This window comes from Balearica regulorum, chromosome Z, assembly GCF_011004875.1.
Source record: "Balearica regulorum gibbericeps isolate bBalReg1 chromosome Z, bBalReg1.pri, whole genome shotgun sequence".
Taxonomy (NCBI): Eukaryota; Metazoa; Chordata; class Aves; order Gruiformes; family Gruidae; genus Balearica; species Balearica regulorum.
The window spans coordinates 51,646,129-51,673,073 of NC_046220.1; the positions used below are offsets into that span (position 1 = coordinate 51,646,129).

Sequence of the window (26,945 nt, forward strand, 5' to 3'; positions counted from 1 at the left end):
CACAAATTCATTTTCATGTCTCAAGTACTGTTTTAGTTTGTGGAACAGATACATCAAAAAAACCCCAACTTATATTACATAAGATCCATGAAAATGGTGTTTTTAAAAAGACTCTGAAAATACCCTGCAAGATTTGAACTGATGATTGCATATGTTAAAATAGGCTGCACTAAATGTAGTAAAACTTGCATAGATGGAAAAGGCAGTATCTGTCACCCGTTAGCACCTTAGCACATTTACCTGTCATGAGATGTGCAATGTGTGCTACATGCTCTTCACGGACCCTGTCTTCTATTTATTTGGTGGCTTGAATAATGTGAATATAAGACAGCAGCTTTAACCTCGATATAATTTAGGGATTAACCTGTATCATCTTCAGTGGCAGGCTACTGAACCAATCAAGAACAGTATCTCACTTCATGTAATTGTCAGGAAGGCGTTGTATGTACTAAAATGCAGCTTACTTTAATGTTATGTTGAATATTCAGACTCATAAATGACTACACACGTCCTTCTCAGGTGTCCCTGGCAGTAATGCCCCAAAACAGTGTGCCATCTAAGTAATACTACAAAAGCGACATGCTTTAATATTAATTGATTCAAAGGACGAAAGTATTAAGCCTCTCAAACCCAACAGGTTGTATAAAGGAAAGAATAAGTATGTGAGTTTCTCGGCATCAGACTCTGAATGCTTTCAGGTTTGAATATATATTTGAGTACTATATTTTTTAGACTGACTTATAGTATGAATAAAGGCACTAGTAGTATTCAAGGGAAAAACGTTTCGGGTTTTCTGTGCTTTTTTTCTAAAGTCTCTACCATTATTCCAACTTTTACTATATATGAGCTTAGAAATTGCTATGAAATCCTGTAGGGTTTTTTATTGTAATTCCTTCTTCCTCTTTGGAACAAAAACTTGGAGCTCCATTTTGGTAGTTTTGATCTACATCTTGTTCAATTTGAATTATCTTGTTGCAGTCAGCTGGCAGAAGGTATTAGGAATGTGAGTCTGAACAGCACCATTCTTCCAAAGTATTAATGATTTTTTTTTTTCAGTTTAGGTTCCTAGAAATTTTTATTCCACTGTTGTACTATGAATGGAAAATGCATTTGGAGTGTATCTGTATCATAGGGCTATAAAAACTTGTGATATTAAGGGGGGCCTTTGTTATTTTCACACAATGTTACTGGCCTTGAGTAGCTTTCATTAAATATTTTTCAGGTAGGGAGGTTGTTGTAGACTTTGGTTACTCAACTTTATAAAATGTCAGTAAATTCTTAACCATCCTGGACAGCAGAGGAAAAAGGAGATTTCTTATTGAGAAAGCTTTGCAAGATTCTCAAAAGCACTAATGACTTACAATGTCGTCTTATAATTATATACTTTGTTTATTACTGGCTTCAGTAAGTTTTGAGTATTTCTGTCAGTATTTTTCTTTTGGATTCCCTGTGTGCACTGTAGCTGTTAGAAGAATGTGCCATGAGCACTGTATTAATTTAGCTTAATTTCATAGAGATTATTGTCTTATGAACCTACACCTTCCCCCACCAGATGACTCAAGCTTTCCCTGCACACATCCTCATGACCTAGTTACCTCTCTTTTTTCCCCCACCTGCACCTGCATCCTCCTTACTCCTGGATGGTCAACAAGTAGCTTGATTTTTCAGCAGGCCAACAAAACACAAATTTGAGTATTATGCTGTAACCTTTCCCTCAGCAGGTACCCATTCAGGTATTTATGCACTATCTAGATTTTGATTTTAATTCTCTCTTGAGTCTATTGCTCCTCTGTCAAATTTGGCTTATTATAGTCTATTGGCCAGTTTCAATGAGTGGACAGTTGGCATAATGGAGTATGTTGTTTCCTTTGAAAATGAGGTTCATAGATCTCAGTTTGTGAGATTTTGAGCAGTAAGAGTAGGATAATCTCAGCTGGAATACTTGCTGCTGCTGACTTGATGTGTTTAGACAATTAGCTACTCTAAAGTTATGGAAATTATACAGAAATGTGTGTATTCTTTTGTATCTGGGCAGGATTCTTGGTTTGATTAGACTCTCAAATTCTTCAGAAGGTACAGTTATCTAAAAAAAAAATGCCTAAGAAACTGAAAAAAACATTGGGACTCTTTGTGGTAGTCTTCAGTCTTATCTTGCTTGAAACAATTTGGTTGTAGTTTTCAAGTCTTCCCTTGCCTGAGGGAAGACTTTCCCAAATCTAGTGCCATGCTGGTTATTCTTGACCTTTCCCAGTCTAGAATTAATGGTAGGTTGTTTTGGTTTGGGTTTGTGGGTTTTTTTTTTCCTATTAATGATACAGTAGTAGAAATCTGGAAACATTACAACATTGAAACAATGAATTACCAGAGGTTCAACCTTTTGGAAAGCTGTATCTATCTTATCGATTTTGCTATTGATAATGTTTGTCTTAAATTTTTTGTATGTATCAATGTTTCAATCTCTCTTCTTTTGGATAAGAAAGTGGCATTGTTACAGCTCTGTGATGATATGCCTGACACTGGTTTGAGTGGTTTATTGCAGTTTGGTTATACTCAACTGAATTAACTAAAATGGACCTTTTTTTTATAGACAGTTGTATCTACAAAGACTGTTGATGTTTACTTATGAGATCAGAGCTGGTTCAAATTCTGTCAGAACATCTTGTTGCTTTAGAGAATTTGGAAAGAATGTGTGGGAACTGTGTCTTCATAGTATTTAACCCACCACTCTGAATTCTTCATGTAAAATATGTATAGAGTAACACTGCTCTGTATATTGCTCCAGTAAACGCTAGCAAATGGCTTTGCTAATCGAACTTGGCTTTAACTGACTTTATTCCCTAAATATTACTGCTTAACTGCAGATACCAGGTTGTGCAGGTTAGATGTTAAAAGGGCAATGAGTTATCTTAATAGGGTAAAATCCTTCCCTAAGTCTCTAGTGCTGGCTGTCGTATCTGAGGACAGGTCCAGGAGGAAATCAGTCTTTGCTCTGGTTCTCTAAATGGATTAGATACTTTATCTAGACTCTTTTGTGATCTTCTACTCGTGGTGGCTACTGTAGGTATACACAGCAACTCCAAAACAGTTTTTGTAATGAGCCCAAAATACTTGGTTTTTTGTAGAAATGTGGAGGGACCATTAAATGGAATTCCACCTGTAAATGCAGTTCTTCACTCACTGATGCTAAAGCCAAAGAAAGGCTTTACCATAGGTTAGTCTGCCATTTTGCTTAAAGCAAGCAGTATTGTTTCACCAGGAATCTTCTCTGCCAAAGAGTTACTGAGTTTTCAAAGTACTGGCTTGGTGATAACTTTTAATATAGCATCCTCTATCTTATGAAGAGCATAGGTGGGATGTATGTGAAAGTAAATTTGCCATTACATGGTTGTGATAAGTCAGAATTGGTTTTGAATTGGCATATTCTGTTGTAAAAGGAACTGAGTAACTGGAGACAAATGATTCTTTCTGTTTTGTAAATTCAAGCCTCTACCAGGAAGTTTTGTGGTGGTAAGCTACTTTTTACCAAATATTCCCCATGTTTCCACTGGAGTGTCTGCTTACTTTAAATTTTGGGCAAATCTGTTTCACGACGTAACTTAATGCTGTTATGTGCCAAGCATCTACAGGTTCAAAAACTTACATGGATGGAATAGATTTATGTGTATTTTGTTCTTTTGTTTAATTCTTTCTAAAAAGGCTTCATCAGTACCTGAATCTTATTATGAAAAAACTATGAACTTGAATTTCAATCTTACTGAACAAGATAATTCTCAACTTCTATGACTTTTTTCCCTATATATTCCTGCTACCTTGATTTTCCTCCAAATTATTCAGAAATTCTTTTTGTGGAATACAGAGATCCATGTTTTCTGTTGCCCGAGTATGATTTTGTAAATTATCTTTGGTTTTACAAGAAGAAGATTAAAAGAGATTTGAGTTCTTGGCAATTTTTAACCATCACCATATTATGCCTAGCATGTACTGACCTTGTCACTGCTGTTTTGAGTTCTGTATGTATTTTATCCTCTGAAGTTCTCAATTTGTTAGGAACTTGTATGAAATTTTAGTTGTATTCAGATTTCCTCCCATCTCATTTTACTTACTCTTCCTTAAAATATCATCTGTTTGTGACAGGAATAAGTTACTATCAAGTTGTTATGCTTTTCTGTGGTACTAGTTGGCTTGCAATCACCTTCTTTGAGGTAAAGACATCATTAAAATTACCGCCCCATTGTCAGAGGCTTATGCAAATGACAACATTTAGAGTAACTGTATTATGGTAGCTGCCTGGATGTGTTTATAGAACATGCTTTGTGGTAGTCTGCCTGACTGCTGCGAACAGTTCCTATGCAGAGGAAGTCTTCATATTGTACTATTTGTATAGAAATTACTAATGCCAGGCCGTGAGTTACAGCATCAGTGGAAAGATAGTGAGATCTCATTTAAACACTTTTAAAAAATGAAACAGTGAAAAGGTAGAAGCTAGAATTCTGTAGAAAAGCAGACAGATGATTTTTGATGAATAAAGGAATTCTTAGGGTTTTCTATCTTTATCAATTTCAGCAGAAAGAGGCATATTTCATTGCTATATTATCATCCCTCTTTTGCATTGCCTTTTCCTACCCAAAGCTGGATACTGTTAATCCTTGATCCTACGAAAGCAGCTCTGGGAGGTATTACTGGGGTGATAGATTAAGGGCCAGAAGTGTTTAAGGAAGTTAGAGCAGGTTATCCTTGTAATCTCAGAAGTGTAGTTAAGATTTCAGTTATATGTGCACATGTATGTGTTTTGTGAGTGAATGAAACTGAACAGCTGAGGAAATGGCCCTAAATTCACATTTGAATTCAGGGAGCCAAATGCTTTTAATAAAGTGCTTGTCTCTATAAGTTTGAACTCAAATTGTGACAATCTTAAGATGGTGAGAAACAGCAGTGACAATTTAAATGATCAAAGTTTTGATTTCCCATGTTTGGTCCTCAAGGTCAAGGGGAAAAAAAAAGTCTGGTAAAAGTGATTTTTGTATCCAATAAATAATATTTTCATAGCTACGTATATATAACACAGTAGCTACTTTGCATTGTGAGTCTCAAGATTCGGAACAGCAATAGTGAGGCACCAGCCTAGTTTCACTAATCCTTCTCTACCCCAAACAGTTCTTGGATTATAAATTGTTTAAATCTGAGGGGTTTCGAGTAGGCAATAATTATGCCTAACTCTTCTGTTTTTATTGCAACTACACCTTTTGCCTCTGGTGTGAGATTTCTCTGTGTGTTTGTATTTGAGTAGAAGTCTTCAGGCCACATTGTGCAAATATTTACGTTGATATCTTCTGCTGACTTTGAAATGTGCTATTCCACCTGTGTGCATAGCTTCTCAGAAGCTAAGGAGGGGAAAAAAAGGAGGGGGGGATGAGGGGATGACAACCAAACAGAACATCTCAGGGATATTCTACACAGAACTGCCCGAAACTCTGCACTCTTCCACACTGTGCTACTTGCTTGCAAGCCTGCACTGAAAGGCTGACACACAGAAAGATACCACAGCCTGTTTTTCTGTGATCCAGTGTTTGCCAAAAGAAGTTTGTCTTAATTGAGCCTAAATATTTGGGTTGCTGCTTGTGGCTTGCTCTTCCATGAAAAATAAATTAACACTGTAGCAGTAAACTCACATAATAATTTTGGGGTCAGGGTTCCTGGAGACTTCTGGAGTCTGTTAATTATCATGTTGGAATCTTGATGTTGTGCTGGAATGCATGACCTACTGATCATATCCCTATTTTATTTCTTTAAATTTCTTTCAGGAAATTAATGTTTATCCTGTGCTTTAATATAGACTGCATAATGCTATTTGCACTCATGCAACTCAAGAATTGCTTCTCTGAATAACTTCAGAGACTTTGAAAGGAATTAGACTCTTAATGTTTTAGATTGCTGGTACAATCTGAAGTCACTAGTGCTTTAGATAGCGCATGTTTTCATTTTCCTAACTCGTAGATGAAAAAAAATAAAAACTTGAGGGTTGTGACTTGCTCAGATATGAGGAGGAGGATTGTTTTTAGGGAAAGAGAACTGAAAACCAGATTTACCCCATTCTTTATTTTAAACTATCAAAACCCAACAACTTCCCTGGTCTTGAATAATGTGTCTTGGTTTCTTGTTCCTGCACCCACCCCCCATGACTGAAAACTGTTTCAGAGCATTTTGGGAAACAATCTGAGGGAAAGGTGGCTTGAGTATGTATTAGTGGGTTTTTCTTTAAGACAATCCAAAGAAAATGTTTTGAACATATGTTGATATTTGCAGACAGAAAGCTTGCTTTTGTCAGTTTTGTTGAAATGTGCTCCTTGCTCTTTTCCCAGCTTTTACTGGGAAATACTTTGAGGCGTCAAGCATGGACTGTCTGCAACTTATGCCAAGTTAAAGACAGAACACTGTATGTTTTGTGTGTCAACAGAGTCTTTTTTTTTTATGTGACTGCTCAACCTTGATTCAAAACTGGTTTACCTTTCAGGTGCAATCAAGATGAGAGAAACCCTGGCCCTTTGACTCTCCTTGCCCCAATAATGTTAATGTAATAAATGACAATACACATGAGCATTGCTTCCAAGTCATGTGTGGAGAACTCTGATGTCTCCAAATGCCTTGGTCTTTAACACTGTCAGGCACAATTTCAGGGAAAAGGTACAAACATCTTGATTTTAAAAGTGCTGTTGTCCGTAAGTTACGGCTGTCCGTCTCATCTCTGTTCTGCAGAGCCTCTTACCTGATCATAGACCTTGGTTTCCTCAGGTGTTTTAGGAAATACTGTGCAACTCTTTCCTAGTATGTTGCATTCTTACTTGTATTTTCCAAAGTGTTTAAAAAGATTGGTTTGAAGTATTACTGCTCTTATTACTTAGCACCATCTGAAATGAGTAAATGCAAATCTCTCTTTTCTTGCACTGTGCTTTAAAGGTTTTCTTTGAGACATTTTTGTGAGTAAATTTCAGTTCATGACAGTAAACATAGCTACTAATAGGTACTATTAGCCCAGGTGATACAGCTTTAAAGAATACTGTTCAAAGGTGATGGTGGAGGACATAGTTTAATTTACTGCTGCTTAGCTCCCACGTGCTGAGCTTTCCCATATCTCATCTGGAGCGATTAGACCAAGGGGATGAAACAATGTCTGTTGCAGCTGTTTTGCTTCTGACTCCTACTTTCTCCTATTGCTGCTGATATTTGTGAAGATAACTGTTTATTAACAGTTTGATTAACAATCAATAGCTTCTCCGTGATTTGTTTTGGTCATGGGACTCTAGCTAAAATTTGGATTTCTGGGGAAAAAAATGTCAAAGGGTTAATAAAAAAGTTGATTTGTTTGACTACTTTCAAATAATGAAAACCAAACACGAGCTAGTTTTCTTCAGAGCTGCTTGCTCCCAACTCTTGTATGTTTGATCTGTTTATACTGCAGTTACATCAGTATACTTTTCCTTTTCTCTCTAATTGTAGCATTTTTTTTTTAGTATTATTATTCAGAAAAATACTGAAAATAACTCCTTTTTTTGCCTTTAAATATAAATCACTTTGCATTCCTCATGTCTCCATTTTCTCCTTGCAGTTAGGAACGATGGATTAGAATTAGGCTGCAGCACAGATTGGGAAAAATCTCCCAGCATCCTCTTCCCGCAGAGGCATCAGCTTCCAGCATTGACTGTAGCTGCTGCCACTCTAACTGCATTTCTTTTGAATTCGGCTATGGAGAGTGCCCGTGATGCCAGCAGCTGGCTTGTGAACTTTTATCCTTTTATTCTTTTTGCTTGATAACTCATTAATGAAACCTCATGGATATTGAGAAATAAAACAGAATCAGTTTTCTCTTTATGCTTTTCTTCTGTGTGGTTTTTTTTTTTGTGTGTGTGTGTGCGGTGGAAAAAGAACAGAGTGAAAGAAGCAGCACTTATTTTTGCATAAGGATTGTGTTTACATACCTGAAGTTAACTGAATTAATCCTGTAAGTATATTATCTCTGCCTACTAGTCCCTGAAATCATGAATGTGGTAGTCAGATTTACGGGGTTTTATCTGTGAGAATTTACTTTGGCAGGTATGTTGAACACTTGAACTACAAATTTTTTTTTAGATGGATTTCCTTGAAGAGGAGAGAAAAATGATATATTCACAATGGGTTTATGAAATAATTGCTTTTCCTCTGCATTTTGCAGTGGTGAACGATGCTTTTAGAGAGCAGAAGCTTCTCTGCTGATGTCAGTGCTTAATCAGCTCGGATGCTGTAGGTTGTACATACCACAAGGTGTGTATTTTGGGATGCCATTCTTTAAATGTGGTAATTTAAGGACAGTGTCAGGCTTGTAGTTATTTCCTTCATTTATAGAGTATGTCTTCTACTCTTAGAAGATTTAACCATTTGAGGTTATATAATTTTTGACTTAAATATAAATAATTAATTTAATGGAATTCAGTTCTGTGCTTTCTCAGTACTAAATATGGTCTATAATACAGTGTGCATGTAGAGATTTTAGTAGTTTAAGGTCTCAACATTAGCTATAAGTTCGCTGCGTAATAAATTCCAGTAAATTGGTTTGAAGTTTAGGAAGAGTATCTTACTAGGATCACACTGTCCTAATTGTCTCTTTGGATCTGAGCCAACATTTGTGTGACGCAGTTAGTCCCATAAACATCTGGCCTGATCTGGTGTCCTACTTGCTGCATGATTTATTTCTTTTTTTTTCCATAGCAAGATAAGTGGAATCTTTATTTGTTTTGTGTAAAACTGTCAGTAAGCTGTCATTATTATTTATGTATGCTAGCTCTTTCAGAAGGATCTCTTTCAACCTATTTTCTCATCAGTGTGTCTTATTTAGACCTACTTTCTAAGGGAAACATTGAACAGATTAAGTTTCGGGGTTTTTTTTGTGACCTTCTATTTATCAATATGAATTGTATATTAAATTTTGGCAGTATCACTCTGACATATTCAGAGTGCTCATGTGTCTACACAGTATTGCCTGTATTGACCTCAGCTGGACTGTTTGATATAACTATTAGTCTGATAAGGGGTATTCAAACACAGTAAATTCTCAGTTTACTTGCAAAGATCTCATATTAAAACATACATCTAAAAATACTGTTGAACCACTGAGTTCTACTAAAAAATTTCATAACCTTTTATAGTGCTGTGCATTTCCATTAGTATCTGGCAGAAGAGTGTAAGGCAGATTTTTCTCCTACCTGCAAAATGACATTGCTGCTGCTTTGCTTTTTCTTTCCCCTCTGTCAAACTAGTCACTTCTAAATACCTGTGATCTGATTGTTTTGCTGACTGTTTTTAGGATTACGTATATTTAGCAGTGCTGTGTCAAATTCATGCTAGCGTAGCTCAATACATTTGACTAGGATTATTTCACAATCACTTTAGTGATCAGATAAACTGTGTGTGCATATTCAAGTGGGTAAATAGTAACCCAGGTAGTTGTCATGTGTCTTGCTCCACAGTATGGCTGATTCATGATGGAAAATTTGCGTTTTGCTTACTGTGCATGTGCAGTGCAATTCACTGTTGAACTTAGAAGAACTTGGTGTCAGATAAAGCTGCTGATGTTTCTTTTTCCCTTCAGGCTGTAAAAGCACCTAACTTGCAATAAATTGATTATTGACTTACTGAATCTGGTTAATGGTCAGCCCAAACTTGAAACATTTGTGAATGCTGATGTTGTGTTTCTTTAAAAAAAAAAAAAAAAAGGGCAGCTAGAAATGTAGCCTGTGTTTTTCAGAGGGGCAGACTGTGGTGTTGGCAATGGTGGGTGCTAGTCAGCAAGTATGATGAGATTAGTCTTGGTACTATTTCCTGTGACACCTGAGACTTAAGCAGATGAACAGCTTTGCTTTGGTTTTCTTCCTTTGTGCTTATTTAGTTGCTTTGTTGCATCTGTAGTGTCCTGGTTTTGGCTAGGACAGAGTTAATTTTCACAAGGAGCCAGGACAAGCAGTAATAATATGTGAGGATACACCGATAAGTATTTTCTTGTGGTGTTCAGATACTGCATCGATAATAAATGCATAGATAAGCAAATTCCACATTTTCAATAAGAGAGACCATCAGGAAAGTTCCTTTATTTCGTCACCTATCCCTGACCCCTCAAACATGGACATAAAGTAAGTGTTTGAAAGCAAAACCTTTTGATCACTTTCTTGTATTCTGTTACCAGATTCTCATCAAGCAGCACTGTAGGTTCTGGGCTGCTTTCTAACTAAAACACAGACAGTCCTGTGCAAGCCCCCAGAATTCGAGATTACAAATAAGACTCACATGCAGAATTTAAAGCAAAGAAACATTATTGGTCTCCTGAAAGGTGGTGGTCCAACATTTAAAGTATAAGGTCAGATGAAACTTTTAAAAAGGATTTTTTGTTTGTCTATAAAGTTTTTGCTGTGTTTGAGGGTTTTTAATGCATTTCACTTGTAAGACAGTATTACGAATATTTCTACTGCTGTGAATAAATCCTAAAATAAACCCATTGTCTCCTGTAGCTAAACATGTATCTGTGAAGTTGAGAAAAGCTAAAATTAGAACTTGCTTTTCTCAAAGGGAATAGAAGGCAAACACCCCTCCTAAAACACCAGCAGCTCCCCTCCGCCACAGCTTCCCATCTGTGAGGAACAGAGCTTTATCTGCCTTCTGTTTGCCTTGTCGTTAGATTGCATGTGTCTGGTAAGGTGTAATGATTGATCAGTTAAAATGGTCTCTCAGTGAAATTCCAGTAGTCTATGAGAAGCTGTCAGTTTGAACTTTTTTTGACAATGCTAATGTAGAGATAAAAACTGTAAAGTGTTTCTCAGCTCATTTTCATGCATATCATTTTAATAATTTTTGGTTTTCAACAGGGGCAACTGCCTCTTTCTTTTCCCCTCACTCAGTAACCTCTTCCCTTTTTACTGTCTCTCTGAGAGCTGCAACTCCTTTTCTACAACTGCTCCTTTTGAAAAATACAGGTTTTGATGCTTTCTCTTTATTATGTATGCAAATGTATAATACCAGCTAGCTACTGTTTCTTCTTTTTGCTTTGGTTCAGCATTTCTGCCCCAGCTGTAAGACAAGGGAGAAGAAAGAATTTAATTAAAAAAACACCCCACAAACAAAAAAACCCAAACCAACAATAAACAAAACCCCCAAAATCAACCAAACAAAACCCCCAACACTATTGAAAAAGAAAATGCCCTAGTGATGGGATTGCTTGATCATGCAAAGGATAATAAAGGTAGATCCCTTAGTGTTGCGACAACAATTCAGGGATTCGTTGACAGAGATTTACAAATAACTCGCTAAATGCTACTATCTCATAGTCAGGTAGTGTTGAGGAGGAAGCTGCAACTTCACTGATAGCATGGCATTTCCATCCTCTGCTGTTATCAGTTCTGTGGGTGGATAGGTGTCCCCAAAATTCACACGAGAGCTAGTACCCAGAAAGGGCTTGGGTAAGAACAATGCTGTTTGCCGCTGTCTGCTATAGAGTCTGATTTTTAAATACAGAGTACAAGAAAGTCCTGAGGAAGGAAAAAGTGAAAATGAGTGTATTACCCTAATGATTTTGCCAAAATACCAGGCTCTGTAAACTAGTACAATTTTTAAACTAAATGACTGTTGTTGGAGGAGTGTGTCTGTTGTGTGTTTTCCAGTGGGTTTTTTGATTCTTTTTGTTTGTTTTTTAAAAAAATGCCTGTTGTTGAATGGATCAAAATATAGTAAGCTTTTAGAGTAATTTCTGCCTGTTTGTAAATTTGACTAGCACAGCACTGGATAGTTTTGCTGCCAGTTGATTTTCCTTAAAATAATGTTTAGCACACAGACTACAGCATGTGTTGGTGAAGTTCTGAAACAGTGAACAGTATGCCTGGAAAGGAATAAAGTCTGTCTTGCATCAGCATGAAATTTTTTTCAGTGCTTCCCATAAGTTGATAACAATTCCATTGAAAATGTAAACTACACAATTTTGTTTATCTAAAATTCATGCTTCTTATAATAAAGGGATGTGTGCATAATGAATGCAGAATTTGCTGTGGAGGTAAGCTATGACTAGTGGATTTACTGTATGGGTAAAAAATTAGCATTTGCTGTACTGATCGGATTGCTGTAGTTTGTAGACTTCCTATATTAATGACAATAGCCTAGGATAGGAAGTAATTTATGTGAGTTGGAAATATTTTCAAACTTCTAGCCTTAAAGCTTAAGATTTTTCTGTTGTGTCATTATAAGTCTGTTGAAGTCTGGGTTTAGTGAAATTCAGTAGTCCCAAGGAGAATGATACATGGTCTGATTTCATGAGAGTTCCTTAGATTCAAACTTGATACAGAAATAGTTCCTGCAAGTAGTACATCTCTGCTTGTATTTACCTTAAAACAAAACCAAATAAAGTCCCACACTTACGAGTTTTAGTAATCCTTGTAATAAGAAGAAAATCCAACATAGCTAGAAAGCTACTCTATTTGCTTTTACGAACATTTCCTTATGTTCACTGTATGTAAGTCTGTGGATTGTACCACCAAGGACCATGTAAGCCTTCAGCCACCCTTCATTGAACTATCCTGACCATAAAACGTAGATCTAACAGAATATCTCAGTAGGATTTGGCAATAAGCTTACTTCATATTAGCATTTGCTTCATGTCATAGAACTGTTGGTGGGTATTTGTAATCTTGGAGACATTTCACAGAGATAGGAGACCACCATCTATTTGGAGGAACATTAAACAGCTACTAAGAATAATAGTTCAGTGATGTTTGCTTAAACAGACAGGGTAGAGACGTTTCTTATCTGTCCATGAGTACCAGAGACACTCATTTGCTTTTTCTCCTTGAAGCTTGCTGGGAGAATCTGACGGTATACAGAGGCAAGGTGTTGAATCACAAGGGGAATTGGCATACACTGGTGAAGGGTAAAATAATTGAAGAAAGTAAGAATTATGGGGTTTGTATTGTTATTTTATAGAGCTAGGCAGAAAGACAGTGTCTCTGTTATAGTAAAGGATGACTGTTTTCCCTTCACTGAGACTGAAGACTGAGGAGTAGTGGTAGACCACTACAGGACTTCCTGTGCTTGAAAATCACTGGCAGGGATCAAGAGTTAAGAACCTGATCATTACCAATTTCCTCTTTCTTGAAGCGGGATTGTTGAATATTGCAGAATTAAGAATGGAAGTATCCTTGTTCTAGTGACACAATGCTAATCTGGGGCATAGTTCGAAGCTAAAAACACAACAAAATTGAGGACACCAGGGACAGAAAGTCTTCGTGCTGCAGTAACACAAAGTGTCTGTGTTATTTGAGGTTAACAAGTGATGGGTGATGTGATGGTGGCAGTTTTTAAATGTGTTGGATATTAGCTAAATAGTAAAACTAGCCAAGAGGACATCAAGGACATTTTGGCATGTAAAGCCATGGAAGACGTGAACATGAAGTGATGATTTAATGATATCTCTGTGAGCTGTAAACTGTGACCTTTGATACTGTAGTTTGAGCACAGCTTTTGATCTTGGCTGGGAGACTGTCTTTCAGGGGGACAGTGGGTTCCAGCCCTTACAGGACTCTGAAGGCTTGAGTTTCTTTTATGCTCCCTCGAGGGAAGGGAAGAGGGATCCCATCAGATAAAAAGCATCAGAATCACCACTGTTCTTGGATATTCCTAAAGGATCCATACACTTAGAGCAGCATTAAAAAATACCCTGAACCACCTAGCCAAGAAAATGGAGCTATTATCATAGAATGATTTGGGTTGGAAGGGACCTCAAAGATCATCTAGTTCCAACCCCCCTGCCATGGGCAGGGGCGCCCTCCACTAGACCAGGTTGCCCAAAGTCTGGCCTTGAACGCTTCCATGGATTGAGTAGATTCTGGTGAAGATCAGCTGCTATTTACTGTTAAGAAGTCATGTACTGGCTATTTAAGATGCATGACAAGATAGTTACTCTTTTTGGTATGGTAGAACATAAACAGTTAAATATTGAGTTTTCTAATTGACGTTAATTATTACTACAAAGGAAAAGATTGACTTCAGAAAGTAGAGAAACATTGTAAATAACAACAGTGAGTATCAGAATTTCACAATATTAGGGCAAATTATTAGGACTTGTTTGACTTACCATCTTCCTGCAGAGGAGAACTGCCTGAGAACAAAATATTTTAATGCTGTTTTGTCATCATTAATTTGGCAGTAAATACTCTAGTTGATGCCTGCATATGTGTTACTCAAGAAGAGTGCTGCAGGTGGTAGTTTCTGGCTGCCTTACCTGTTGATACTTTAGTTGATGCCCAGTATGGTTTTCACTTGAGTTTAAGTGAACAAATGCCTGTAAAAGATTCGTCTTCTGATGAAGCTTCTGTAAGTGTTAGGGGTCACTTGTTTGCTAAAGTATTTATTTCCTGGAAAAGCGTTCTCTTAAATGTAATGGATCTTGTTTTCTTGGTCCTTATCATGAGCATCATCTCTGTGTACCTCCCAATTTCTGAAGACCTTATTTTTACTCCTTTTGTTTGTGTCAGATGTGCATCTTAGTGTGGGTATCTTAAAACTAAGTTGTTATTTCTAATTTCACATTTTTGTGTTGGGTTTTTTTTCCCTCAAGAAGTTTTGCTTTGCTCCCACTAAGAATCATAGAATCATAGAATGGTTTGTGTTGGAAGGGACCTTAAAGACCATCTAGTTCCAAACCCCCTGCTGCGGGCAGGGACACCCTCCACTAGACCACGTTGCCCAAAGCCTCATCCAACCTGGCCTTGAACACTTCCAGGGACGGGGCCTCCACAACCTCCCTGGACAACCTGTTCGGGTGCCTCACCACCCTCACAGTGAAGAATTTCCTTCTAACATCTAATCTAAATCGACCCTCCTTCAGCTTAAACCCATTACCCCTTGTCCCGTCACTACTCTCCCTGATAAACAGTCCCTCACCATCTTTCCTGTAGGCCCCTTCAGGTACTGGTAAGCCGCAATTAGATCTCCCTGGAGCCGCCTTTTCTCCAGGCTGAACAATCCCAACTCTCTCAGCCTGTCCTCATAGGAGAGGTGCTCCAGCCCTCTGATCAGCTTTGTGACCCTCCTCTGGACTCTCTGCAACAGCTCCATGTCTCTCCTGTACTGGGGCCCCCAGAGCTGGATGCAGTACTCCAGGTGGGGTCTCACAAGAGCAGAGTAGAGGGGCAGGATCCCCTCCCTCGACCTGCTGGTCACACCTCTTTTGATGCAGCCCAGGACACGGTTGGCTTTCTGGGCTGCAAACACACACTGCTGGCTCATGTTGAGCTTCTCATCCATCAATACCCCCAAGTCCTTCTCCTTGGGGCTGCTTTCAAGCCATTCCCTGCCCAGCCTGTAGTTGTGCTTGGGATTGCGCCGACCCACGTGCAGGACCTTGCACTTGGCCTTGTTGAACTTCTTGCGGTTCACAGAGACCCACCTCTCCAGCCTGTCAGGGTCCCTCTGGATGGCATCCCTTCCCTGCAGCATGTTGACCACACCACACAGCTTGGTGTTGTCGGCAAACTTGCTGAGGGGGCACTCGATCCCACTGTCCATGTCACCGACAAAGATGTTGAACAGTGCCTGCCCCAGTACCGACCCCTGAGGAATGCCACTCGTCACTTCAAATATTTTCAGTAACTGTAGCCCAGTGAGACTTTTGTTAGAGAGAACAGTAGCTGTACAAAACCAAGTCAGTGGCAATTAAATGTTCATCAGATGAGCTTGATTATTTTGGCTCTGCTGTAAAAGAGCCAACAAATGGTTTTAGAAGTTCAAAAACTAAATTCTGCAGTCCCTGTTCGTACGAAGTACTGCTTGCACATTTAGTCCAGTTAATGATGTGGAACTCAGTCCTAAATATATGATTTAAAGTGTGGAAAATAGTTAGACTAAAGATAATCTCTGCTGCAATTCTCCTATTTCTAGCCCCTGAATCCCCTTTCAAGAGAAGACTTGGTGGATCATTGTACCAGGCGTGATTGTATTAAAAGCTGACTAAATCTTCTGCATATACAAAGACAGCAGCATGTACCAAGTTCATACGTAACTTTAGCTGTATAACTGCTTTTCAGGAATGAGCCCTGGTGTCGTGGTTTTACCCCAGGCAGCAGCTGAGCACCACGCAGCCGCTCACTCCCCCCATCAGGGTGGGGGAGAGAATCAGAAGAGCGAAAGTGAGAAAACTCGTGGGCTGAGATAAAGACAGTTTAATAGGTAAAGCAAAAGCCGTGCGCACAAGCAGAGCAAAGCAAGGAATTCATTCACCACTTCCCATGGGCAGGCAGGTGTTCAGCCATCTCCAGGAAAGCGGGGCTCCGTCACACATAACGGTTACTTGGGAAGACAAACGCCATCACTCTGAACACCGCCACTCCCTCCACCCCCCTTCTTCCCCCCAAGCTCCCTATAAACTGAGCATGACATCATATGGTATGGAATGTCCCTTTGGTCAGTTTGGGTCACCTGTCCTGTCTGTGTGTCTTCCCAACTTTTTGTGCACCCCCAGCCATCCTGCTGGCAGGGCAGTGCAAGAAGCAGAACAGGCCTTGGCTCTGTGTAGGCACTGCTCAACAACAGGTCCATATAACAAAAACATCTCTATATTATCAACACTGTTTCCAGCACAAATCCAAAACACAGTGCCATACTAGCTACTATGAAGAAAATTAACCCTCGCAGCTGAACCCAGGACACCTGGTTTGGACAGATAGGTGTTATTGCCTAACTCATTGTATGTTTAATAACTTTCTTTTAAATAAGAGAGCAATGACTTTTTTCACTTGTTTTAGGCTGGCATTTATACTTCCTTTTTAATTAATCTGTAGGGAAAAAAAGCAAAGTGGTTTAATAAGCTGTAAACTGTTTTGACATTTTAAATTACTAATGCTCTTGCTCTGCGTACATCCTGAGGACTGTCATCCTAATAGTGAATATTCCCATACCTCTCAGGGTCTTCAGCATTCTTAGTTTCTTTTGCAGCTCCAAGTAGTTGATTAGAAGAGCCTGCTTAAAGCTGCTAATAACTTCCTTATGGAGAGTATATCCCCACTATATTTGAACAGTTTCATGGGTAGCTCAGCTCCAAGCCCAAGATACATAAGCTGTTGCTGGAATTCAAAACATCTATTTTCATAAAAGAAGTTTGAAATAGTAGTGAGAAGATAACTTTAAAAAATGCTGTGTGTTGGGAAAATGTATCCTTAAAGTACCTAGACATTAACACAGTGGTGTTTTATTCTCCTTGTGATATGACATTGTTATCTTTGTGTAACACCCAATACAGCATATTTTCTTTTCCTTTTTTCATTTAAAGTGAACAGTATTCGCTGGGTGTAAAATCCATAGTAATTTCACTGAAGTAGTGTTACTTTAGTCTACTCCAGGATAAATTAAAGCATCTGCTTATCTGAGGTGATAAAATCTGTTAAGTTTCTGTCAATTCTAGGAAACTGTATGTGGAGGTAGGAAAAAAATGAGATTGCCGAAGTAAGACTGAGTCAGGAGGAGAACATGAGTCAGAAGAGAGTGTGAGTCAGCATTGCTCACTAAACTGTTCATCAGTCTGCTAACTTGCTGTAGAAATTGGTTTGTGATGTTTTTGGAGGAGAGGAGCTTTTTTCTGAGCCTCTACATAGAAATACTCCTTGTCTGCCAGCGAAGATAGCCAAGATGTATCTGAGTCAATATGCTCCTTTCTTCTGACTGTTCTGGTATCAAGTTATGAATCTGAGCTGGAGTGATTCCTTCTGGTTGTGTTCCTCTGCTGCAGGATCTAGGAAAACAGTAGAAAATACATGTGAAGGGTAATTAAACAGGAGTGAGACTCTGTGGTAGAGGATATGATTCACTTATAAAACAGCTCTCAGGGTCTTATTTTTGATATCTGAAGTGGCAGGATAATTTCATAAACTTGTTTGATGTAAGAAACAGTAGATGTATTGATGTAAGGAATACTGTTTGCATTGTCTGCAGGCTTTGGTCACACATAAAGGCAGCAGAACTAGTGGGAACTAGTCTGTAGTGCAGGAAAGGAAAAGAACAATGCTGCAATATGCTGGAGATGTGCTGCTTATCCATTTCATAGGAAAAGATAGTTTTGACAGGGTGCTGGGGCTCTCTTGTTTTAAGGAAGTGTGGTGGGTTGACCCTGTCTGAGGACCAGGTGCCTGCCAGAGCTGCTCTGTCACTCCCCTCCTTCATTAGACAGGGGAGAAAAGGTACAACGAAAAAAAAACCACAAAAATTTATGGGTCGAGATAAGGACAGGGGAGAGATCATTCACTAATTATCGTCACGAGCAAAACAGACTGAACTTAGAGAGGGAATTCATCTAATTTATTACTAAGCAAAACAGAGTAGAGGAATGAGAAATAAAATCAAATCTTAAAAACACCTCCCCCCACCCCTCCCATCTTCCCGGGCCCAACTTCACTCCCGGCTTCAAACCTCCGCCCCCCCAGCGGCACAGGGGGACGGGGAGTGGGGGTTACGGTCAGTTCATCACGCGGTGTTTCTGCCGCTTCTTCATCCTCAGGGGGAGGACTCATCGTTCCCCCGCTCCAGCGTGGGGTCCCTCTCACGGGAGACAGTCCTTCACGGCCTTCTCCAACGTGAGTCTCCTCCACGGGGTGCAGACCTTCAGGAGCAAACTGCTCCAGCGTGGGTCCCCCACGGGGTCACAAGTCCTGTCAGCAAACCTGCTCTGGCGTGGGCTCCTCTCTCCACGGGTCCACAGGTCCTGCCAGGAGCTTGCTCCAGCGCGGGCTTCCCACGGGGCCACAGCCTCCTTCAGGTGCCTCCACCTGCTCTGGCATGGGGTCCTCCACGGGCTGCAGGTGGACCCTCTACACCCCCTCATCCTCCCTCCATGGGCTGCAGGGGGACAGTCTGCTTCAACATGGTCTTCACCACGGGCTGCAGGGGAATCTTGCTCCGGCACCTGGAGCACCTCCTCCCCCTCCTTCTGCACTGACCTTGGTGTCTGCAGATGTTCTTACATCTTCTCACTCCTCTCTCTGGCTGCAAAAGCGCTCTCTAACTGTTTTTGTCTTTCTTAAATATGTTATCACAGAGGCGCTGATTGGCTTGGCCTTGGCCAGCAGTGGGTCCGTCTTGGAGCCGGCTGGCATTGGCTCTATCAGACACAGGGGAAGCTTCTAGCAGCTTCTCACAGAAGCCACCCCTGTAGTCCCCCCCCCCCCCCCCCCCCCCCCCCGCTACCAAAACTTTGCCACGCAAAACCAACACAGGAAGCTTGTTTATGGAATCATTTTACAAATACTGATATGTACCTGGTGATGTTCGAGGTGGTGGTATGATGGGGTTTGAGAGTGTGATGGCTAACAGTCCTCTCTGATAATAATTAAAAAGCCAGCATGTCCACAGCTGCATTATACAAAATAAGGATTGTATTTTCCTTCTGAAGGAGATTCTACCAGGGGCTGATTGCAGGGTAGATTTACAGCATACAAATACAGAAAATGTGTTTCTTTTCAATAAGATGAGGAAGCAGTGGAAATAGGGCATTGCCCTTACATCTTGATCCTTGCACTCAGAGAAATGGTTACAGTGGTGGGGTACAGTAATATTTCAATCTATTTGCTGTTACTTTTCACATGAAGTGCTAGGAAACTTTCTTACTCTTTCTAGGCTGAACCCAAATATTTTACAACTAAATGAATACAGTAGTGATCAGTTGTTAAATTACCTGCTGTTATGGATGATCCACCTTCCCTCAGATTCTTTTATGAACTGATTATAAATCTCTCGCTTGTGGTTCTCTTCCCTCTCTTATTTCAGATGTTCATAGTTCCTCTGTACTCACCTCATGTTGGGTTCTTCTGTTCCAATAGTTCACAGAGTTCTTGGCCCATCTTGAAGTTAGCAAACATGCTGTGAGGGGAGGGTCTATATGTCCTCTGCAATTCTGGAGATTCCTCCCCACACACTTAATATGGCCACTGGGATTTGTGTTGGAAGACACCTGGAACAGGGCACTGCTTCAGTGCAACTCACAAAATAGTTGTGATGCACAAGTATGAGAGAGTAAAAACTCATTCTTGCCATCTAATTGATTTCAACTTTGATTACTAGATTTTTTTTAAGACAATCACTGCAAATTTGGTATTTAAAGAAAATTCCCCCCACCTTTTTTTTTTTTCTCTTCTTGAGAAATTATTTCATAGAATCATAGAATGATTTGGGGTGGAAGGACCTCAAAGACCATCTAGTTCCAACCCCCCTGCCATGGGCAGGGACACCCTCCACTGGACCAGGTTGCCCAAAGGCCCATCCAACCTGACCTTGAACACTTCCAGGGAGGGGACAGCCACAGCTTCTCTGGGCAACCTGTGCCAGTGCCTCACCACCCTCACAGTGAAGAATTTCTTCCTGACACCTAACCTAAATCTATGCTCTTTCAGTTTAAAGCAATTACCATCACTACATGCTGTTGTAAACAGTCCCTCTCCAGCTTTCCTGTAGACCCCCTGGAGAGACTGGAAGGCTGCTATATGGTCTTTCTGGAGCCTGAATAACCAGGCTGAATAACCTCAACTCTCTCAGCCTGTCTTCATAGGAGAGGTGCTCCAGCCCCCAGAGAGGTGCTTCAGCCCCCAGGTCACTTTTGTGGCCCATTTAAAGCAACTAGCTATTTTTCCTAGTGGGAAAGGCAAAGCAAATAGAATGTGTAATCTAATCAGGCATGGACTGAGTGAAAGTTTCCTGAAGAGTCAATGTGAAATGAGGATATAGAAGCATGGGAACACACAGTGGTGGTGATTGTGTGTTATTGAGGGACTAACTCAGGTCCTTGCTTGTGTACCAGAAAAAAATAGAAGTCTACAAATCTAGCTAAAAATCAGTTCTTTGAAAATGATTTGTTAGCAGATGGTGTTCATGGAATTAGCTAATAAAATAGTGTTTTAAAAAACTTTCAGTAATTATAAATGAGTCTTTTAGATTTCTTAATACTGTTCTTTGCAGAGCGTACTATTTAAGGCATTGTAAACATGTACATTTCTCTACTAGTATAACTATTTTAATTTGGATAGATTTATTAATGTATTCAGAGTCTCAATGCACTAAAATACAATTGCTTTGTTCATATTTATTTTGATAAACATTTCAATTCTGCTGTACTGAGTAGGAGGTGTAGGATCTTAAGGATAATTATTTCTGATGGTTGTTGTTAATGGGAAACTTTAACCAGTTGAGCAGATTTACTGTGAAGTGCGAAATCCATTCTTTTGCGAAATAAGCAGAATGCTTTGTAATCTAGAATCTGTTGTTCTTTTGATCCGGGCTATGGAAAGAACTTTACTTTGGAAGTATGAAGAGGTGTTACACCCTGAGGCTTTGGCAAATGCTGCAAACTAAATGCTCAGCCAGGTTATTTTGTTTTCTAGATTTAGAAGCTAGAATGTGCAAAATACGAAATGAGTTTGCAGTTGGCCTCGATAGGTTGGATTTTTTTGCCTAAACTAAAGTATAGAAGGTGTGAATTTGCAATGTGAGGAGATAGAGATATTCTGTGCATCTCCTACGTGGCTTTCTTGGTCTATAGGTACATTTCTCAGGAAGGAATGGTGGAAGGTGTCTCTGTGTTAGAATTCTAAGGCAATTTGCATTTTGGCCTGTAAATCTATGCAAGACATGAACGTGATGATTTGCATTTACAATTTAATGTCTGATGTCCCAATTTTTCAAAGATTGTTAAAGTTAGATCTGAGAAGTGCAAAGTCCTCTTAATTTCAGTGCAAGTAGCATCATAAGAATAAAAAGCTGTGTCCACTGAAATACAAAGAAGGAAGTTCTTAAATTCTACATGACCTACATCAAATTGCTGCTTTCTGATAAACATTCATCTGCTTGATATAGTGCTTTCCTTTTCCCCTCATCAAGAAGGAGCTAAATAGAAAGAATTATTTGGGGTGTTTGAGAGACAGAGGAGAAAGTAAAAAAAACTGTATTAAAAGAGGAAACCAAAAATTGTGCATGATCCTGTTGAATTTGTAGTGAAAGTGGTGTCTCATTTTGTAACAATCTTGGAACAACGCTGCTACACTTTTTGTTTTTTCCCCTCTCAGATTTCATTGAGAGGTGTGTTTCAGAAGCTTTTGATGCAGTGCATGTAGTGGGGGAAACTTGAAAAATAAACCTATAGATTTACTGAGATATACTTCTGTCATTCAGTTGCCTTGATTATCAACTATCTTGCAAAGATTAATCACATAGGCTTATATACCAAAAGATTTAGGACTTTGAAAAAAGAAAGAAAAAAAAAAAACCCACTTTTTTTACAGTTCAATTATAACACTTCAGTTGAAGAAGTCTCAAAGGTTTTTTTCCAAAGAGTTGCAGTCAACGGCTCAATGTCCAAGTGGAGACCAGTGATGAGTGGCGTCCCTCAGGGTTCGGTACTGGGACTGGCACTGTTTAACATCTTTGTCAGTAGCATACACAGTGAGATCGAGTGCCCCCTCAGCAAGTTTGCCGACGACACCAAGCTGTGTGGTGTGGTCAACATGCTGCAGGGAAGGGATGCCATCCAGAGGGACCCTGACAGGCTGGAGAGGTGGGTCTCTGTGAACCTTGTTGAATTCAGTAAGGCCAAGTGCAAGGTCCTGCACGTGGGTCGGCGCAATCCCAAGCACAACTACAGGCTGGGCAGGGAATGGCTTGAAAGCAGCCCCAAGGAGAAGGACTTGGGGGTATTGACTGATGAGAAGCTCAACATGAGCCGGCAGTGTGTGCTTGCAGCCCAGAAAGCCAACCGTGTCCTGGGCTGCATCCAAAGAAGTGTGACCAGCAGGTCGAGGGAGGGATCCTGCCCCTCTACTCCGCTCTTGTGGGACCCCACCTGGAGTACTGCATCCAGCTCTGGGGGCCCCAGTACAGGAGAGACATGGAGCTGTTGGAGCAAGTCCAGAGGAGGCCACGAAGCTGATCAGAGGGCTGGAGCACCTCTCCTATGAGGACAGGCTGAGAGAGTTGGGATTGTTCAGCCTGGAGAAAAGGCGGCTCCAGGGAGATCTAATTGCGGCTTACCGGTACCTGAAGGGGGCCTACAGGAAAGATGGAGGGTGACTGTTTATCAGGGAGTGTAGTGACAGGACAAGGGGTAATGGGTTTAAGCTGAAGGAGGGTCGATTTAGATTGGATGTTAGGAAGAAATTCTTTACTGTTAGAGTGGCGAGGCACTGGAACAGGTTGCCCAGAGAAGCTGTGGCTGCCCCCTCCCTGGAAGGTTGGATGAGGCTTTGGGCAACGTGGTCTAGTGGAGGGTGTCCCTGCCCGCAGCAGGGGGTTTGGAACTAGATGATCTTTAAGGTCCCTTCCAACCTAAGCCATTCTATGATTCACTGAAATACTTTCAAGAAAATTGAAGGCAATTTAGATACCTAGCTGAAGGATATTTAAGTGAGAGAACATAAACTGATACGGCAATGGGACAGTATGTGTCCCTGATGTGTGATGGGCTGGCAGGAACTCCATGCACATGAGAACAGAGGCATCCACTGTGCTGCTAAGGCTTGTTCTGGTTGATTGGATTGCCATGATGCCCTTTCTCTGCTGGTGTGAGAGTGCTGCTTTTGTTGTACAGCTGGATATTAGGGCTGTACGTTGAATTGAGAATACGACCTTTCCTGCAGCGTGTGTGCAGCTAACGGATGTGAAAGCTTAGTGAGTGGCTAATGGTAGGACTTGAAGCAGAGCTGCAAATGCTTCAGCTTTTAAGAACTGCAGGGTTTTGCTACATACAATTTTAAGATTTATATAATTTTATACATAATAATAAAGTTGAATTCCAGTATGGGAGAAAATAAAGGTATTTAGATTGTATTTAAAATTGTTGGTAAAAGTCTGATGGTAAAATTGCCAGATTTTCAACTGTTGGGCAGCTCACTACTTCATTACGAAGGGCAAGATTTGCCTCTTGGTATGTTCAGTAACAAATATCAAGTGGTTGCCAAGCATTGAGTTAGAGATTTTATTTTTCTACAGAATGTGAGTGTTTCAAGTACTTCCACTAAAAAAAATGACAGAAAATTAAGCTGAAAAAGAGTTTAGGGATGTCATCTAGCCTTGTCCCAATTTTCTGCCCCAGACAGTATACAGAAAACAGAGCCAACATTTTTAAAGCTTTTGGGTGATGGAGAAAGGAGGAGGGTGGGGAAGTTGATGAGTCTCTGTAAAAACATGTCCAGTCATATTTTTGTGTCTCCCTTTTTCTTGTTTTGTTGATTTCGTGTGTGTGTTACTGTCAGATTTAGAGCAGCTGCACTCCTCTGTCTCTGAATTCTTACTTCAGGGTTCTTCTCTTCTGGTTGGCACTTAAATATTTTATCTCATTGACATGATCTGTTGCTTACCACTGCTTAACCTTACTTGGATAAAGCCCATTATAGAGCCTAAACCTGTTGTTTCAAAGCTGTAGACAGATTATCTTTTCCAGATCCAGCTGTGCACATTGAAGACTGTGTAGCTTCTAGCTCCTTGTCACTACCGTGAATGTCCAGTTTGTTACCAGTTCTGCCCATGGAGCAATTTGTGAGTGCTCCAGAGTCTTTCACACAAAACTGGCCAAGGTAGCAGTTTTGTTAGGTGGCTTTCTCTTAAGCAAGTGCAAGTGATTTTACTCAAAGCGAATTAGGAAGAAAAAAAGCTTTTTGCGTAGCTGCAGGCTTCTGACAGGACTATTTTTGACATAGCTGTTTGCAGAGTAAGCATTTGTTTACTGCTTTCTTGGATTAAAATATTATTTTGTCATTTCTCTTGAGACGTAAATCTGAATACAGGGTGTGAAACAGCATTTGTACTGATAGGGAGAATTGAGAGCTTGGACACAGTGATGAGTTTTGAGTATCAGTGTTACATAAGTAGCAGTAACAATGACTTCATTGCGTATTGACTGGTAAAAAAAGGAGGACAAAGCCATAAACATCACTTAAATAAGCAAAGAGGGCATACCCATGCAGCATGGATAAAGTGTTAAGCATGTGAATTGTTTTTGTAAAGGTAGATTTTAAAAATGAGTAACAAAATTGCTGTACAAGATCATCTGTGTTACATAAGGAAGAAAAATTTTTTGATTTTGTGTTTATATTTACAGTTTGACTAAACTAAAAATTTTTTTTTTAGGGCATCCAAGATGGATCTCAAGTGTGCTCTGGAAGAATGTTCAATGGCACTGAACTTATTTCTGAATAATAAATTCTCCGAAGCCCTGGAACTACTTCGTCCATGGTGAGGTCCTGTTATTTGCCGAAGTTGCTGTAAACAGATAGTGTAAAGCATGCTATCTGGTAGCCAAAGATGTAAGGCTTCTGAAAACGGTAGTTTTCATTTATTCCCTTTCGTCCAAAGGCATTTCTCAGTATCTTTGAGTTTTAGCGGTGCACTTGTTTCACCTTAAGAACATTGCAGAACCTGTTAATGAAGCACTCAATTGTGCTGTTTGAGTTTATCATTCAAGCTGTCTTTCCTGGTGCAGAGGGGCAAAACCAGGGGAGCAAGAGAATTTGTATAATGGGAACTGCTTTTCACAAGACAACAAAGCTGGAACGAAACTCCAGAACGCTCTTTTTGTTGCTTTTTATATTACATTTCAGTCATAGTGGTGTTTACCATTAAAGCCGACCTTTTGATCTTCTGAATAATTCTGCCTGTTCTCCTGTTGCCTTTGTTCCACTGAGAAGAAAAAGCATGGCAGTGCAGATGTAGGGAACTAAAGAATACTGAAAGGTTCATAGGATAAACCTAGCTTACCTGTACTTGCATGGGGTGGCAATCTGGGTGGGTGTTCTTTAGGACTGGAATCTTAATCCTGTTCACTGTTCTGCTGTCTGTCTCTCAAAGATGTGTGCGATGTTGAGGGATGTGTCAGAGGGATCTGTAGCTTGTGTTAGTAGAGCAATGTGAAGTTCTCACTATCAGTTTGGTGATAGTAAGACTGGATTAAGACACATGGGTTGTTGGTGGTAGGTCAGTAGTATGGACAGGTGGAAGAACACTTCCAAGGGTCTATTTACCTTGACTCTGCTAAAATTTCCTGTCTTCAAACCTACATTTGGTGGGTAGCTCCTTGATTTAGAGGGAAAAAAAAAAAAGTTGAGGAAACTGGAGAGGATCCAACAGAGGCCTAGCAGCATGGCTAGAAGACTAGAACATACGACTCTTAAGATTGTGAGATCTGGGTTTGTTTTACTTTGGCAAAAAGGAGACTTGGGCGTTAATATAATAGTGGTCTGGAGCTATTGAGGGGAAGTTACAAAGACGTCCTTCTCCATAATGGCAAATGATAAAACAAGAGGCAGTCACCACGAGTTGAGGCTTAGGAGGCTAAAACTGGGTATTAGGGCAAAGTACATTGATAGTACAGTGCCAGCGGGGTATGCAGTCTTCATTTTCTTGAACCTCGTAAAACTTGATTAGACAAAACCTGAGTTTGCCTGACAAAATGTTGGCAATCATGTTCCTGCAACTGGTATATTTGAGTATGTGACCTCACATAGCTTCTTTCCAACAACTTTTGGGGTTTTTTTGGGTTGTGTAATTACGTTGTGAAAGCCAGACTGGTTCAGCGTAGCCTTTCATGCAGGACTGAGCATGTGTGTACTGACTTTTCTATGACACAAATGCAGATTTCTGCGTGTCTCAATTAAGTAGTAATGTTAGAAGGATGTCCTTCTTATGTTAAGTGAAAGCAGACGAACAAGTATTTATGCCAAGGCTTAATTAGCTAAATTAAATAGATATACCAGCAGACTATAAATAGGAAATAATTAACTGCAAATATTTGTCTATCCCAATTTGGATGTTTTCTGGAACTTGCTGTGACAGTATCCTGTGGAGGCAGACGCATAGCAGCCAGTGGAAGATGATACTTGCTAGGTTGTGTTCTCACGTCCATTACTTTCCTGCTTTTT

At 40.0% G+C, this 26,945-nt stretch overlaps 1 protein-coding gene across 1 annotated transcript in view; it reads left to right on the forward strand.

Moving 5' to 3' along the window:
* Positions 1 to 26,945, forward strand: part of TTC39B (tetratricopeptide repeat domain 39B) — an 82,219-nt gene that overhangs the window by 29,423 nt on the left and 25,851 nt on the right. Inside the window, exon 3 of the mRNA XM_075739766.1 lies at positions 25,159 to 25,263. Within this exon, the coding sequence (XP_075595881.1) occupies positions 25,159 to 25,263 (105 nt within the window). The remainder of the gene's footprint in view (positions 1 to 25,158; positions 25,264 to 26,945) is intronic.